The sequence below is a fragment of the Pseudophryne corroboree genome, chromosome 4 (assembly GCF_028390025.1).
Source record: "Pseudophryne corroboree isolate aPseCor3 chromosome 4, aPseCor3.hap2, whole genome shotgun sequence".
Classification (NCBI taxonomy): Eukaryota; Metazoa; Chordata; class Amphibia; order Anura; family Myobatrachidae; genus Pseudophryne; species Pseudophryne corroboree.
Genome location: NC_086447.1, coordinates 764,996,898 through 765,014,114, shown reverse-complemented (window position 1 = coordinate 765,014,114; position 17,217 = coordinate 764,996,898). Strand labels below are relative to the sequence as shown.

The window sequence follows — 17,217 nt, the reverse complement described above, 5'->3', positions numbered from 1 at the left end:
TTCCCTAAATGGTGTGGTACGTAGACCGAGTATTGCGGCCTCCTGGGCTGCAAAAGGTATCGAAGCATGGGTCCAGGTGTTGGAGGATGAGCTACCTTCGGATATTTATGACATTGCCAGACAGTGTCTGTCTCACATTACCACCGCCTCACACTATATTCAGGAGGCGTCCTCTGAGGCGTGCATCATGGCGTCCAAAGCGGCCTCTACGTCTATTTTTGCTTGCCGTATTCTCTGGTTGCGGTCCTGGAAGGTGGACCTGGATTCCAAGAAGACTCTGGAGGTTCTCCCTTTTAAGGGAGACATCCTTTTTGGAGAAGATCTAAACAAGATCGTGACTGACTTAGCCTCTGCGAAGACTGCGTGCCTTCCTACTACTCCTTCTGCTCCGAAAGCCAAAAGTACTACTTTTCGTTCCTTTCAGACTTCATTTAAATTGAAGGGTCAGGTGTACTCAAGACAGCCTTGTGCTTCCAAGACCAGTAAGCCCAAATCTAAACAATCCTGGGCTGCCTGTCAGCCTGCTTCCAAACAGGACAAGCCTGCAGCATGACAGGACGGCCCTCCCCCTGGGGGACCCCAGGGTGGGAGGCCGACTTCTGCAGTTCACCCAGGTCTGGTTAAGGACCACTTCAGACGTGTGGGTGCAGGAAGTTGTCTCTCACGGGTACGCGGTCTCCTTCAAGAGACGTCCCCCTCGCCAGTTCTGCACAACAATCATCCTATCGGACCAGTTGAATGTGCAAGCTCTACACTTGGTTGTACAATCCGTCCTGGAGACAGGAGTAGTGGTGCCAGTGCCTATCTCTCAAAAAGGAAGGGGTTACTACTCGACCCTGTTTCTAGTTCCGAAACCCAATGGGTCTTTCCGGCCTATTCTCAAGTCACTGAACAAATTTGTGAGAGTTTCTAAGTTCTGTATGGAAACACTGTGCTCCATTGTACTGGCCATGGAACCTGGGGACTACATGGTATCCCTGGATATACAGGATGCTTACCTGCATATACCTATTGCCATTTCACATCAGCAATATCTGCGGTTTGCTATTGGCAACCTCCTCCATTATCAATTCAGGGCTCAGCCGTTTGGACTAACCACGGCCCCGCGGATTTTCACCAAGGTCATGGCCGTGATGACAGCTCATCTCAGTCAACAGGGAATCAGGATCCTGCCGTATCTGGACGACCTGATGTTCCTTGCAAGCTCCCAAGATGTCCTCCTGAGTCATCTCCAGCTGACGGTGCAATTCCTCACAGCCCATGGCTGGCTGATCAATTGGAAAAAGTCCTCCCTGGTCCCTGCGCAGCGCATGGTGCACTTGGGGGCTCTACTGGATACACACAGCCACAGGCTGTTTCTGTCTCCGGAGAAGGTCCTGAGGCGTCAGGACAGGATCAGATACTTCCTCTCTCACCCAAGAGTGTCCCTTCACTCTGCGATGCAAGCACTAGGCTTGATGGTGTTGTCTTTCGACATGGTCTACCTCAGCAGATCAGGTCTCAAATGATATTCCTGACTCCGGAGGTCCGCTTGTTTGTAGCCTGGTGGCTCCAGGATCAACAGTTGAGCAGGGGCCGTCCCTTCTGGATTCCTCACTGGGTCCTCTTGACTACGGATGCCGGTCTGAGGAGCTGGGGCGCGGTATTCGAGCAACATTCACTTCAGGGTTGCTGGACCAGGGAGGAGTCTCTCCTCCCCATCAACATTCTGGAACTGCGGTCACGGTGGCTTACATAAATCATCAAGGCTGCACTCAAAGCCGCACTGCAATGATGGAAGTGTCAAGATTTCTTCGTTGGGCGGAACGCCATCTGCCAGCAATATCGTCAGTGTTCATTTCGGGTGTCCTCAACTGGGAAGCGGATTTCCTCAGTCGTCAGGACGTACATGCCAGAGAATGGTGCCTTCATTCGGAGGTCTTGCAACTCCGAGTGGACAAGTGGGGCCTTCCAGATGTAGACCTGATGGCATCTCAACATAATCACAAGGTTCCGGTCTTCGGATCAAGGACAAGGGATCCACAAGCAGCGTTCGTGGACGCACTAGCAATTCCATGGGAATTTCAGCTGCCGTACGTGTTCCCTCCGGTGTCTCTCCTGCCCAGGGTACTGCGGAAGTTCAAGCAAGAAGGAGGAGTTCTGCTTCTGGTCGCTCCGGCGTGGCCCCGACGGCATTGGTTCTCAGACCTGCAGGGTCTATCGATGGAATATCCTCTACTTATTCCTCAACGCCCAGACCTCCTCGTTCAAGGCCCCTGTGTCTACCTAGACCTGGCCAGACTGGCTTTGACGGCATGGCTCTTGAAGCATCAGTCCTGATGGCCAAAGGATTCTCTGAGGCAGTCATCCAAACTATGCTGAAGGACCGTAAACCAGTTTTGGCTCGGATTTAGTACAGGGTCTGGAACTCTTACTTCACCTGGTGTGCTGCTAAGAACTACGATGTATATAAGTTCAGAACCTCATAGCTTCTGGCTTTTCTGCAACAAGGCCTGGACTTAGGCCTTCATCTGGCCTCCCTCAAGGTTCATATTTCTGCCTTGTTGATGTGATTTCAGAGGAAGATTGCATCTATTCCTGACGTTCATACCTTCACTCAGGGTGTTTTGCGGATACAACCTCCCTATGTCCCTCCTGTGGCTCCATGGAATCTGTCTGTTTTCTTACCGCCCTGCAAGAGTCTCCATTTGAACCTCTTGAGTCTGTGGACCTGAAATGGCTTACGCTTAAGGTCCTGTTTCTCTTGGCTATTGCCTCTGCTAGGAGGGTGTCGGACCTAGGCACATTGTCCTGTCGTCCGCCCTTTCTGATATTTCACTCTGACCGGGCAGTTCTTCGCACTCGCCCTGGTTATTTGCCTAAGGTGGTGTATCTTTCCACCTTAACCAAGAGATTGTGGTTCCGGCCTTTATCTCTTCTGGTTTGTCCTCCATAGAGCGGTCTTTGGATGTGGTACGGGCTCTTCGTATATATGTGGAGAGGACTGCCTCTATCAGGAGGTCAGATTCCCTCTTCATACTGTGTAATTTTCACAAACGTATCTGGCCTGCAAACAAGCAAACCTTGGCCAGATGGATTAGAATGGTGATTGCACAAGCTTATGCGCAGGCTGGTCTCCCAGCTCCTGCTGCTGTTAAGGCCCATTCTACTCGGTCTGTTGGACCTTCTTGGGCGGCCCACCGTGGCGCGTCCACTGAACAGTTGTGCAAGGCGCCTACGTGGTCCTCTGTGAACATATTCATCAGGTTCTATGGCTTTGATATGTCCGCCTTCCCGGAAGCTTCCTTTCGACGCCGGGTTCTTGTACCCGCTACAGTGCGTCCCCTCCCATGAGGAACTGCTTTAGGACAACCCCCGATGTTATTCCCTGTGGAATCCCATTGTACTCCGCTGCAGAAAAAGAGATTTTTGGTAAGACTTACCATGGTTATATCTCTTTCTGCAAGGTACACTGGATTCCACAGGGCGCCCACCCTGACGCACTTAGCTTCTTTGGGTTTGTATAGCATTAGCCGCTGGTCCTTTCTCCTGTCGTGAGAACGTGGTTCTATGTGACGAACATCTGCCATCTCTTTACCTGCTACTGCATTGGACTGGTTAACGAAACTGAGCTCCTGTGCACGGAGGCGGGGTTATAGAGGAGGCGGTGCGTTGCATCCTGGGAACAGTCAAAGCTTTTAGCCTGTTGGTGCCTCGGATCAAGATCCAACTCTACACCCCCGATGTTATTCCCTGTGGAATCCAGTGTACCTCGCAGAAAGAGATTTAACCATGGTAAGTCTTACCATAAATCATAAATCAGTAACATCCTATTTTGCTATTTGGGCAAATAATGACTGTAGGATCAGTTACATAGTGAGATCTTTGTATTCATTAGCTCTGACCTTTTTATTTTTTATGGAGTAAAGTATAGTTGTTTAAGTTGAAAAAAGACAATTTGTCCATCATGTTCATCCTATATTTTATCTGATTATTAGAGGTTGTATCCCTGGATTTCTTTTTCAGCTAAAAATTTGTCTAACCCTTTCTTAATCTTATCAATTGAGTCGGCTAAAACAACATTCTTCAGCAGAGAACTCCATATCTTTACTGCCCCCACTGTGAAGAAACCATTCCTTCACTGCGTATGAAAAGTCCTCTCCTCTAACCTTAATGGATGGCCGCGTGTTCTGTGTACAGATCTCTCGTTAAAAAAATTGTATTATAATTTCTTATATTGCCCCTTAATGTATTTATAAATATTAATCATATCTCCTAGTCTCCTCTTATGTAATGTAAACATCTCTAACCTAGTTAGCCTTTCATTATAGTTCGACTCTATGCCCTTAATCAATTTTGTAGCTTTACTATGAACTTTTTCAAGTTCCAGTATGTATTTTTTAGTGTGGTGCCCAGAACTGTACACAGTATTCCAAATGAGGCCGTACCAACGACTTATACAGTGGCAGGATTACACTTTCTTTCCTTGTCTCCATCCCCTGTTTTATGCATGCGAACACCATATTTGCCTTAGCTACTGCACACTCACATTGTGCACTGCTGCTAAGTCTATTGTCAATGAGATCACCCAAATCTTTCTCCATTACCAATTCCCCTACCATTTCCCCATTTAATTTGTAAATTGCATAAGTGCATAACTTTACATTTCTCTATATCAAACCTCATACTCCACTTTGCTGCCCAAACTTCCAATTTGATTAAGTAATTTTGTAGACAGTCAACATCTCTATCTGATTGAATTTTTTTACACAGTTCAGTGTCATTTGTGAAAATGGACACTTCGCTCTCAAGACCATCTCCCAGGTTATTTAGAAATATATTAAATAAAATATGCAAGCATTGCGTAATGCAAGCGTGGCCGGACCGTGCGGGGGGCGGGCCGCAGCGGCTGCATGACATCACACGCAGCCGCTGCGACCATAACGCGAGTAACTCCCTGCCAGCACTCAGGAGCTGCCGTTGTGCGATGGTTTTGTACTTGTGCGGTGGGGCTGGGCCTGACATGCGGGGCAGACTAGCCCTGTGCTGGGCACCCCCCCCGCATGTCAGTGTAAGATCAGGTCTGAATCACCCCCTATGTCACCATCCCTATTACCAGCGTCTGACTAGCTGATATTGCATTCACCACTGAAGTGGACATGTGCTTTTCTTATTGAATGTTCATATACAGTATTACATGATCTTGTGAGTTATACCGGACATAGCGGGTTAGTCAGAGATGGCCGCAGATCTTGCTTCCACAGCAAGAACTGTGTCCATCTACTTACATGCTGGGGCCACCCAGCACAGGGCAAGGCTGCCCAGCATGTGTATGGCGCCACCCCGCGATGCGTTCGCAATTTAATTGCGAAAACATCGATTTGTGGTCGACCCCTGGCTGCACTGGTAGTCTGTCCAGCGTCATTGACCACACCTGCAAAATGCAGCGTCGATGACACCCTCCACCGTCCTCTGGCCGCAGCCTTCGGTCACCTTGTGGTTGCATCCTTCTGGGGTTCGACCGCATGGGCATGCGCAGACCCGATGGACGCGGCCGCTGCGTTCGAACGCATCGGCTGCGTCCATCTCTGAATAACCCCTATAGTCGCTACTGTAGGTATTTTTTTTACTTAATTTAACAATAATTGTGAATAACTATTTCTGTATGAAAACGAAGTCTGGGCCTGATATAGGTTCCGATGCTATAGTGTCACATGCTGCAAAGTACCGTTGTTCGATACTTTGTACCGGGCCTGTACTGCGACATCGGTCCCAGTCTGACATCAGACTGCAAAGAATTGACTGTTTGATGCCGGTTGGGGAGGGGACGGCGATGGCCTCAGTTTCTTAAATCGGAGGCATTTCACCGTCACTACAGGGGAGCGACAAGGCAGAATCTCGTCAGAGGACAGAGGTTTCCTGGAATCTTTGTAGGACTTGCAGCGACCACTTGCTCTACCCCATGGGACACACAGAAAGCCAGTTGTGTAAGAGATGATCTAATACTGCGTTCTAGGGTGCAGCTAGGATCAGTAATGCATGCATGACTCCCTCTGTTGCATTACCATATTAGAGCTATCAATAGTGCTTCTATGAAAGCTGCAGCAATACGGAATGTAGTTATGTGACCAGTGGTCAGGAGACCGACAGTCAGAATGCTGACTAACAGGGACTATTCCCACTCGTGGGAGTCCACGACACCCATAGAGCGGGAATAGAACATGTGGCGCTCCCCCCCAGCACCTTGTCCCCCCCCCCCCCCTCACCCCCCTCCCGCACGCCAGCATTCTACTCACCGAGATCCCGCCGGCCACCCATACCCAGCCTAGAACAGCACCTCCAACATCATCTGAATCATGCCCCCTGTGCCAGTGTATCTGATGTATACTGGGCGATATGTCCAGCGTTGAATTTGCGATCACTTGCAGACTTTTACTGAATTCATTTTATGTCTGTGCTTTTTGATATGAATGCAGGAGCAATTGCAGCCAACTCCGCTTCATCTTCTGATCAATGTTAGCAATTTAAACAGTAGCCGGAATATTTCACTTGTTATTTATGATTTATTTACAAAGCTTCTGAATTTGTCCACTTTTAAATTACCAAAAGGGAGACTGGTCTTCCTGCTGGAACTAATCTTAGTGAAATGTGTTCTCAAATCACTAGGGTTTAATTATCCGTCATTTATTTAGTATCTCAGGAAGAAGGGTATTGGTATACATATTATAGCGCTACAATGTTCATCTGGCCAAACCACGTTGCATTAAACGGGGAGAAATGCAAGCTTCTCTTGTATGCAGGGCAAATGGTACATTCTCTTGATGCACGCACGCAGGGCAGCTCTGTTTTATGCTACCCCCTTGCAACTCTAAATCAGATTGTCCATTTTACATCTACGCTACACCCCTATCCCCATTATATGTAGAAGTGTCTAAGATTACATGTAATTACAGCAGCTGTCTGATGCACTGATGCATTTATGGTGAAGATGCAGGCATATTGTGACCTTTATGATCGCACCCAATTGTTATGCATAAAAGTGATATATTACTTACTGCATTCACTTTATTATTCCAGGATGTCGCTCTGAAAAATACAAGTTCATTAGATGCATCACCAGCTCCACAGTATTACTCCCTCCTTGTGAAGGACATTGAGAATTTGGGTTGGGATAAGTATGTTTTGAAATTATTTGCTTCTTTTGCCTTTTCTTCTAAATCCTTATTCTGTGACCCCTGAATTATAATTAAAATATGCCTGAAAGTGGAAGAGTTGTGTCATTTTGGAACATCTTCTAGTGGAATAGACGTGGCCTATGCCGGGTCAGCCCAGGCCCAGTCTCCTGTTATCTTACCATCTCTTCTCTTGTTCTGGGGGGAGTCATTGGGGGGCGCCCCTACTCTCACTATGCATGGCAGTGATGGGACAGATCATCATCCATTATTATATAGGTCTCTTGTACAGCATGAATAAAGTTGAACTAGCAGTGTGCTCCTGCAAATTTACTTTGCACATATAATTTTGAAATGCAAATTGTTCTAATTTTTCTAGTTTTACTCGGATAAAAGCCTGCAGTAGGCTCTAAACCAGGTCAAGCGTGTTAGTGGTAACTTATGTTTTTTTTTTTCTCCTTTGTCTATTTTTTGATTTAAAAAAAAATGAAACAAAAACCACTATGAGGCCTAAAGGTCCATACACACTTAACGATAAAATGAGCGACGTCGCTCATTTTCCCCCTCCTTGAGCGACGTCGCTCATTTTTTCATCAAGTGTGTATGCCGCCAGCGACGACCGATGCGCGGCCCCGCGGGACGGCAACGATCGTCGCTGTCGGTAGGGCATGCATGAAGGATGTGGGCTGTCGTCCACGACCTTCATGCAGGGCTGGCGGGGGCGTGACGTCACTGAGCGATATGAGCGGTCATATCGCTCAGTGCGTACAGGCGGCCGCCGACCGGCCGGCCCGGGAGGGGGAAACGTTAGACGATGTCGCTCACAGAGCGACATCGTCTAATGTGTATGGGCCTTGACAGATCCACTGCAGGTGTATTTAGAAACACGCTCTGGAGTATGTTGGTAACAGTTTTCTTCTTAATCAGATGGTCACTCGTGCAGAATGACGCATAAGACCGAGACATTCCATGGTTTTATCATAGACCTCTATACGTGTGATTCTGCAATCTCTTGCACAAAGTAATGATTATGTGTTTGCAAACTCAGTTTAAGTGTCACACTTTATTAGAGAAAAGGTTTGGCATACATCTACCATCCTTATACTTTCCTTCTCTCCCTAAGTGATCTCTTTGTTTCACTGGTTAGGTGTTAATAACTTACTACAATCCGCTACTTGCTAGTGAGGTACCGTGGGGATAATTTGGAATTGGAGCAGTGTGGCGTAGAGCTCAAACCTTCAGGGGGATGATTGAACCTAGCAACTGTCTGCCTATCAATAGACTCCTGATGACACTGACGCTTCCATCTGCTGTTGCTGCTGCTGAAACCGCAGTGAATTTACCTTGGAGAATTTTAATTTCCCATCATGATAAAGCGACCATCGTAAATAGTATTATACTAGTATAAAGTCCCTAAAAATATCTAACTACGGACTACCATGCAGCGTTTTATTTTCTAAATTCACCTTAAAGACAAACCAAGCAATTTCCTCAGCTGCCGTTAAGTTGCTCATAGAGGTTGCACCAAAGAATTTTTAATAGAGATTGTGAAGATAATAATAATTTGTACTTTTTTTTTTAGGTTTCTTGGAAAGTGCAAACAAGGCACTCAAATTTACAATGCAAATACATCTGTCAAAGTTTAATCTCATTTAAATTACCTCATTGGAAACTTAATTACATTGTTGAGACTTGGGCAAACAGCAATGAAATCTCTTGATAGAGGGCATTTAGAACAGCTGCAAGAAGGCAAAATATTTGGATACCAATAGACTTAGCAGTGGTTATATGTGTACACCTGCAACATATTCATTCCAAACATAATCTGAATAGCAATAAAATGTTTTTTTTCCGGGTGTTGTTGTTTTCCCCCACCTTGGGTACATCATGTTAAAAATTAAATATGGTGTTTTCTAGAATGTCAATTACTCAGTCTTTTCAGATGCAGTATTTTAGGTGAAGTGATAACTGGCTTGTACAGTATATTATCTAGATTTACTCGTAAAGTAGGAATGGATTCATTTTGCTAATGCACATGAGCATATCACTTTGTAAGGTATGGCGCATTATGGACCTGAATCAGAGATGGACGCAGATTACTGCATACGCAGCCAGATCTGCGTCCATCTCCACACATGCTGGGGTCCGCCCAGCATGTGTGACGGGCCGCCTCCAGATGTGTCTGCAATTAAATTGCAAACGTATCAAGTTAAGGTTGACCCCTGGTTGCGCTATCAGGTCGGCTGCCATTTTTTTTTTATTTGGAGCGGCTGCGTGTGACGTCATGCAGCCGCCCTGAAAACCGTCACGGCACACCTCCATTCCAACTGCCCCATCCCCCCAACGCTGTGTCGCCGCCCCATCAACGGCTTCCAGCTGTCAATCACACTGCGGCCACATCCTTCCGGGATGCGGCCGCAATGTGTAAGCCAGCTGTGTCAATCTTCAAATTAGCTCCCATATGTTCCTCCGCACATAACAAATATGATGTAGCCATGCCAGACATTCATGTGCAACCATAGTTTATAAAAACTCCTGATGCCTTAATTAGAAGAGAAATAAAAAAAGTTTTGTGACTTAAGGGTCTATTTACTAAGCCTTGAACGGAGATAAAGTGGATGGAGATAAAGTACCAGCCAATCGGCTCCTAACTGTCATTTTTCAAACACAGCCTGTAACATGGCAATTAGGAAGTGATTGGCTGATACTTTATCTCCATCCTGTTACGTTCCTGGTGCTCAGAACAAGAGAGATGTTGCGTAGTGAGTCCAGAGCACCAGAACGTGACGCTGAAATAAGGTGTGGTATGAAAATAGCCCCTAGCAGCCTACCTCTATTGTTTCACCCGTGTGGTCAGTTCACGCCTGCGTGACTATGGTTTCTTGGGCCCACGGCAGCCGTGTTTGAAGGGCGGATTAGGTCGGCCCAACTCCGATGCCCCCAGGTCTTAGAGTGAGACAAGGCGTGAACCGAGACAGGATAATAACAAGGGGACCTCTAACTAAAGCAAACAGAAAGCTAGGGGCTACTAACAACCCTAAAACTAAATATATGTGCGGCACGCCGCCAAAGGAAAAGAACAACAAAGGAGATGCTGTCCACACGCCGACACAATACTGTTGTGTACCGGCGGTGACAGCATACGCAGAACCCTCTGCAAGACACCAGTAACAAATATAACCAAAGAATTCAGCGGCCTAGGCCGACGGACGCGGCAAAGCCGCTACTCACGGAACCGGTACAAATACTGGCAAACGGACAGGAACCCCCAATGTAGCCGACACAGGCTCTCAGAACCGGAGGACAGGCAGAATCCCAAACGACAGACCGGTGGACACCAAGAAGCCAGATACTCGACCAGGCACAGACAAAGCCACAGGACTTCTGAACAGGAACGCTTCTCAGCAGGACACGGGATCAGACACGGGATCAGACACTGGAACAGACACTGGAACAGACACTCAGGAACTGGCAGGAACTAGCTCAGAACTCAAGAACTATCACCGGCGTCTGTGTATTGCACTGAGCCAGAATATAATAGAGAGCCCTAATTAATTATGTCGTGCAGCTGCCCTGTTGCACGACTCCAAACTGACAAGATGCATTTAGCAGACAGGTGAGGCCAAACACATGGAAACAGGCTGCAATTACACAGACTCACCACCGGCAGCAAACAAGAGTCTTCTAAACCAGAGCAACGGGAAATCCTGGCCTGCAAGAGAACTATAAACATAAAATACGGAAAACAGGAATGAACTACTACCTGTGGTTCATAACACATCCAAGGCTTAGTAAATGGACCCGATGATCTGTCTCTCTTACTGCAGCTAGTTAGAGTTGGTAAAGAATTGAGACCTTGTAAGCTTACTGTGTGAGAGTCCCTGCTGGCTGCAGTATCTGAAGATGGCCAGGAATAAAATGACGCATTGAAGAGTTGCTTGTGTAGCTGCAGACGTGAAAGTGGCTGCATTAACATCAATAAACTTAGGCAATGTACTTACAGACTTATCCAGACACTTATACCTGGAGAAGCAACATATAACAGTACATGTGGGGTTGAATAGCTTCCAAACAGTGAGTTCCATGGGCAATGGACCTCAGTGGCTCTCCTTGCAAGTGAGGTTAGAGGTGCGAGGGAAAATTAGGAGTGATGTCAAGCAGCACTTTGCACCGAATTAAATTCAAGACCTCTGCTAAAGTAGCTATCCTTTTATCCTCTACAGAGACTCTTCTGTAGTTAGTGTTATATGATGATATCTTCTGTATTATTAAATTTTAAGAAGCTCTATGATTTTATGTAATTGTAAACCGCAACAAGGCATCTTATATTCAACTTAATATAACTGAATCAGACACAGACTAGATATTTAGATGAAGATTCAGTTCTCTGCGATGTGGCACTGCAATTTTAGTCTGCGCACATCATGGTAGAAAAGTAGCAATGTACCTCACCCTTTTTATCGTCCCAACATGTTTAAAAAATGTAGATTGCATGTATTTAGAAATATATTACGTAAATTCATAAATACAATTCTGTCTATATGCATTTTGTTTGTGCTTAAACATATGATAAAGCATATAAGTATGTACGGGTGGTATTCAGTATGCCAGCTGTTGGGATCCCAGCACTCAGTATACCGGCGCCGGAATCCCGACACCTGGCATACCGAAACTATTCTCCCTCTTGGGGGTCCACGATCCCCCTGGAGGGAGAATACGCGCGCAACCTTGCCCACAGCATGGCGAGCGCATTGAGCCCACAAGGGGCTCATTTGCGCTCGCCCAGCTGCTGGCATGCCGACATTCGGGATCCCGGCGCCGGGATAACATACTACACCCATATGTACAAAGCCTCTTGATAGATAACAGGATACGTGTAAATACACATGATACAGGGTTGCATTGTGGATATTTAATCTTTCACAGCTGAATGGTCATGTGACATAACTGACTAACAATGGGTAACCCCTAATAAATAACAAAGCATTTCATTAATAGCCAGGGTACTAGGAAAATCCTAATTGTATATCTACATTTATTTTCTCGCTTTAGGTTATTGTTTGTTGATAATGAGTTCAGTACAATCAAGTTAAAAATTGAAGATTCTTCAGGGCGAGAGCATGTAATCCTTCTGAGGTTGGGTGCACGGGTGAGTGTATTTTTTATTATGTATTGTAAAAGTCAAATTGCTTTCTAACAAATATTTAAGATGCCAGCTCTATTATATACTGTGGATGCCTGCACATCTTATTACCATGTGCTATGAATGTGCGCTATACATCGCAAAACACTACATCCCATAAGAGAAAATAATACACCCACACATCTGAGTTCCAAAGCTCATTGATGTATATATTTGTTATTAAAAAGATATGTATTCAATATATCACAATGTACAGTATATATATATATATATATATATATATATATATATATATATTTACATGGTTACAATTTACACAGTAAGCAGTTATTACAATCTAATTCAAATACAGCCACAGCCAGTAATACATCACCATATTTTGCTCAAAATGCTCACTACACTCCATATCACTCACTCTCTCTCAGTAAAATCATGCAGTCACTGGACAGTCAGCATCTCCACCATCATCTGGGACAAAAAGAACAGCAGCCGGCTGTGTATGTGATCACCTATATACTATGTATTTTGGGGGAGTGCACACATCTCTTGTTACTAGTCTAGGGGAGGGAACTTTCTCATTCATGATGAGTCACTGGTCAGTTCATATGCAAGCAACGTCCAGCCTTGATGGTGTAATTACAGGAGATAGCCACTGGTCAGGCATGCTGTCTTCCAGGAAATCCATTGTTCTAATAAGAGTGACTTTAGCTTTCATACATTTAATCATATCTACTAATGGCAATGTGCTACAACTTAATAACAGGCATCAAATGAATCTACACATTAATCTGGTTACTGTGACACCAAGCACGACATGTCCATCTTGCTCCGTTCCAATAATACACGTACACTTTCACAAAAAACTATGCAGTTTTACACAAGGCCAAGCGACTCTTTTCCGTCGCTCTGTTGATCGATGAGTGATTGACAGGAAGTGGGTGTTTCTTGGTGGTAACTGACCATTTTCTGGGAGTGTGCTAAAAAACGCAGGCGTGTCAGGTAAAAACGCAGGCGTGCCTGGGGAAACGGGCGTGTTTGTGACGTCAGAGCAGGAACTAAACAGACTGAAGTGATCGCAAGGAAGGAGTAGGTCTGCAGCTACTCTGAAACTGCTTGAAAAAAATTCAGCACAGTTCTGCTAACCTTTTGTTCGCACTTTTGCTAAGCTTAGATACACTCCCAGAGGGCGGCGGCTTAGCGTTGCACTGCTGCTAAAAGCAGCTAGCGAGTGATCAACTCTGAATGAGGGCCTATATTTTTATGGACTTTTTATTGATTATGTGTAATTTAGTGAGCGTGGATTTACAAACTGTGATCTATTTTCTGCAATTCTTGAACTTATATGTTGGGTGAACACACAGTTACTGGGTGAATACACAGTTATTGTTTGCGGCTCCTAGTGTGCGCAGTTACAGATACCCGCTTCTTGTGTTCATTGCTTAGCAAATGACATGCCCCTCTGTTTACTATTTTGCAACTCTGCATTGACCCACGGGAAACCACACTCCCTGAATATAGCACCTTTGTTTATGAACTCCCATATGGGATTCATTATTTATTAATTCTGTGTTGTAAGTGATGCCTACACTGACCAGCAAGGATCACTGATGTATATTTCTGGACATATATACATTTAGTACCCTGGCTGAAAGCACTGTATTTAGTTACATTAAGGCAGCTAAGCACCCAAGATTTTCTTTAGATTGCTTATCTGTACTGTGGATTCTGACATGATAACGCTGCAAGGATTATCAATAAAAATATTGCTATGTATTTAATTTATGTGCCTTGTGTCAACTATTCTTTGGGACAACATTTTATGCCGGTTTAGTATTGTTTATAAATCCTTGTTTCTCAGTTACACATTTACATGCACTGGCAGCATTTGGGGATTGTCTCCAGGGACAGCAGGCTTATTCTCTTTGCGTCCTTGTAACATTCAGCAAATGTCATGTGATGAGGTGGTGTTCTCCCAGCATTGGAAATCCATCTCTGTATGACTAGCATTTTATAGCACCAGGTGGGAGTCTCCGGGGTGTTGTGAAAGTAAATGACAAAGCACAGGCCACAGTAGTTTCCCATATGTGAAAGGTTTTAGAACCATGAAAGAACAGTGGAAGAGGCGAAAGAAAATGCAATTAACTGTATGTATATGTATGTATAAATAAATAAATAATGTCTTTTTTTTTTATTGCCACAATAAGAGCTGGAAAAAGGACCTAGGCCTCTATTTGTATGTTGTAGTTTATTATGTACATTTTTAGCCATTGACTAAACCTGTTGTAATGCTGTGGTCTTCCTGACATAACTGATTTACTACCAGTGCTGACATACAGGAGAGGAGAGAGCTTTCAGTACACATAAGGAAAACTGAATAGGAGATTCAGGCTCCTACTTACTATGCGTACAGTAAATGTCTTCTAATTTAATAGAGGCTATCATGTATAACAAAGAAAGAAGAGAGAAAATGCCATTGCACACTCCGAAAACTAGGAACTGCCAATCAGAACAATTATAATAAACTCTGCAAATTAATATGGCGTAAAATTGAGATTCCCAGCTAAATTGGATAAGCAGCAGGTTCTAGGTTGAGCCCAAGTTTTCGGTCTGGATACACACTTTACGATCTATTTTCCATTATATCATCCTGGGGTAGAATCAAACTGACCATCTTATAGTGTGTACACCCAATCTGTCGCTTTACCTATTGTTCATTTCGTTGTTCCATCTGATGTGCTGCCTGTCAAATGGGACGATGCGTTGTACGATGTGGTGCACAGAGTATTGTGTACGCAGGACCACACAATATGCTGGATTCTGAACCTTGGTACTGTTTTATGTGAAGATTCTATAGTGTGTACGCTTTATACTGTATGTTCTGGTATTAGTGACATTGTCCAACTTCAGTTATAAAACATTAGAGCATCACTGCAAACATATGGACAAAACACATATACAGTATTAACACACATATACCGTTGTGTGTACAGAGGGAGTCCCTGTGGCCTGACGCGTATTTTGCCATGACTGGCTTGTTCACTGATTTAGTTCCAAGATCATGAACTCCTGTGCTAGTATTTGCCCTTCTGGCCGACAAATAGTATTACTGGTATGACTTGAGTGATTGCTAGGCTTAACAGCCAATCCAGAAGGGAATCTGTATTCAGGGAGTGTGGTTTCCCGTGGGTCAGTGCAGAGTTGCAAAATAGTAAACAGAGGGGCATGTCATTTGCTAAGCAATGAACACAAGAAGCGGGTATCTGTAACTGTGCACACTAGGAGCCGCAAACAATAACTGTGTATTCACACAATAACTGTGTGTTCACCCAACATATAAGTTCAAGAATTGCAGAAAATAGATCACACAGTCTGTAAATCCACGCTCACTAAATTACACATAATCAATAAAAAGTCCATACAAATATAGGCCCTCATTCCGAGTTGATCACTCGCTAGCTGCTTTTAGCAGCAGTGCAAACGCTAAGCCGCCGCCTCTGGGAGTGTATATAAGCTTAGCAGAAGTGCGACCGAAAGATTAGCAGAACAGTGCAGAATTTTTTTCAAGCAGTTTCAGAGTGGCTGCAGACCTACTCCTTCCTTGCGATCACTTCAGTCTGTTTAGATCGTGCTTTGACGTCACAAACACGCCCTGCCAGCCACTCCCCCGTTTCCCCAGGCACGTCTGCATTTTATCCTGACACGCCTGCGTTTTTTAGCACACTCCCGGAAAATGGTCAGTTACCACCAAGAAACACCCACTTCCTGTCAATCACTCACCGATCAACAGAGCGACGGAAAAGAGTCGCTAGACATTGTGTAAAACTACATACTTTTGTTTGAAAGTATGTTGCGCGTGTGCACTGCGGCCCGTACGCATGCACAGTTTTGCCATTTTTTTACCTGATCGCTGCGCTGCGAAAATCGGCAGTGAGCGATCAACTCGGAATGACCCCCATACTCCGAAGATTTATGTTGTGTTTTCAAATTTCCTCTACGGTAGCCAACAGTCCACGAATATCTCAGAAGATGATCTCCTCAATGACATGTAAAATAGAAGAAATAAGACAACTGTATATAGTGTAGTATGTGCCAAAGAGTATGGTAAGTCACACACAAGAAAGGTGATATAGGTGTTTTTTCTTCCACCCATAGTGGGAATCTATGGATTATCGTATTATACTGTACTCAAAACTGATAAAGCTGACTATCATTACAGGAATGAAAGCTATAGCTTAAAAACACCTTAAATACACTTTAAACCTTTAGCCGCTGTGGCCGCTATACTTAATTCACACTACGCACCTTTTACGCTATTAGCGTAAAAGGGTTCCGTAGTGTACGGACTTTGCGTGTACACGCCGCGCTGATGGTACAAAGTACTCGCAGCGCATACACACCCAGAGATACACTTTAAACCTTCTACAGCAATGCTATGCAATAATAGTACACTTTAAACCTTAGCAGGGCAATGAGCACACGACACCAATTGTGAGTTTACTGCTGGGTTCCGACACCACAGTGGATTATTTCTGAAAGGGGGTTTACAATACAAATTATACGCTACAATACAAGACAATATATATAATAGAATAATGGCTACAGTCAATGTACATACGTGAGTATATTCACGTGCGCTTCCCAGTCCGGTCCTCCGTCATCAAATAGATAACGTTGTGAGTCTTGTGTGAGGCCGGGCTGCAGCAGGCTTTATTTATACAAGTCTTCCAAAAGCAATACAATGGATACTGTAATCCCTTTGTCCATTGGACACAGGAATGCACTTTTACAGTACAGGAGAGGTCATAGGTTGATTTGAAAAGGTAGGCGATGTCTTTCTCAACTGCTCTTGTGGGTGGTCTCCTCTGGATTCCCGCCGCATACATAATATACAGTAAATACAGTTTATATCTATATTCTGCTTCT

At 44.7% G+C, this 17,217-nt stretch overlaps 1 protein-coding gene across 4 annotated transcripts in view; it reads left to right on the top strand.

Moving 5' to 3' along the window:
* FANCL (FA complementation group L) overlaps positions 1–17,217 on the top strand; it is a 265,614-nt gene that overhangs the window by 108,743 nt on the left and 139,654 nt on the right. For all 4 annotated transcript variants that reach the window (XM_063918209.1, XM_063918207.1, XM_063918208.1 and 1 more), the window contains 2 exons: positions 7,057–7,154; positions 12,204–12,300. In XM_063918209.1, coding sequence (XP_063774279.1) covers positions 7,057–7,154; positions 12,204–12,300 — 195 coding nt within the window. The remainder of the gene's footprint in view (positions 1–7,056; positions 7,155–12,203; positions 12,301–17,217) is intronic.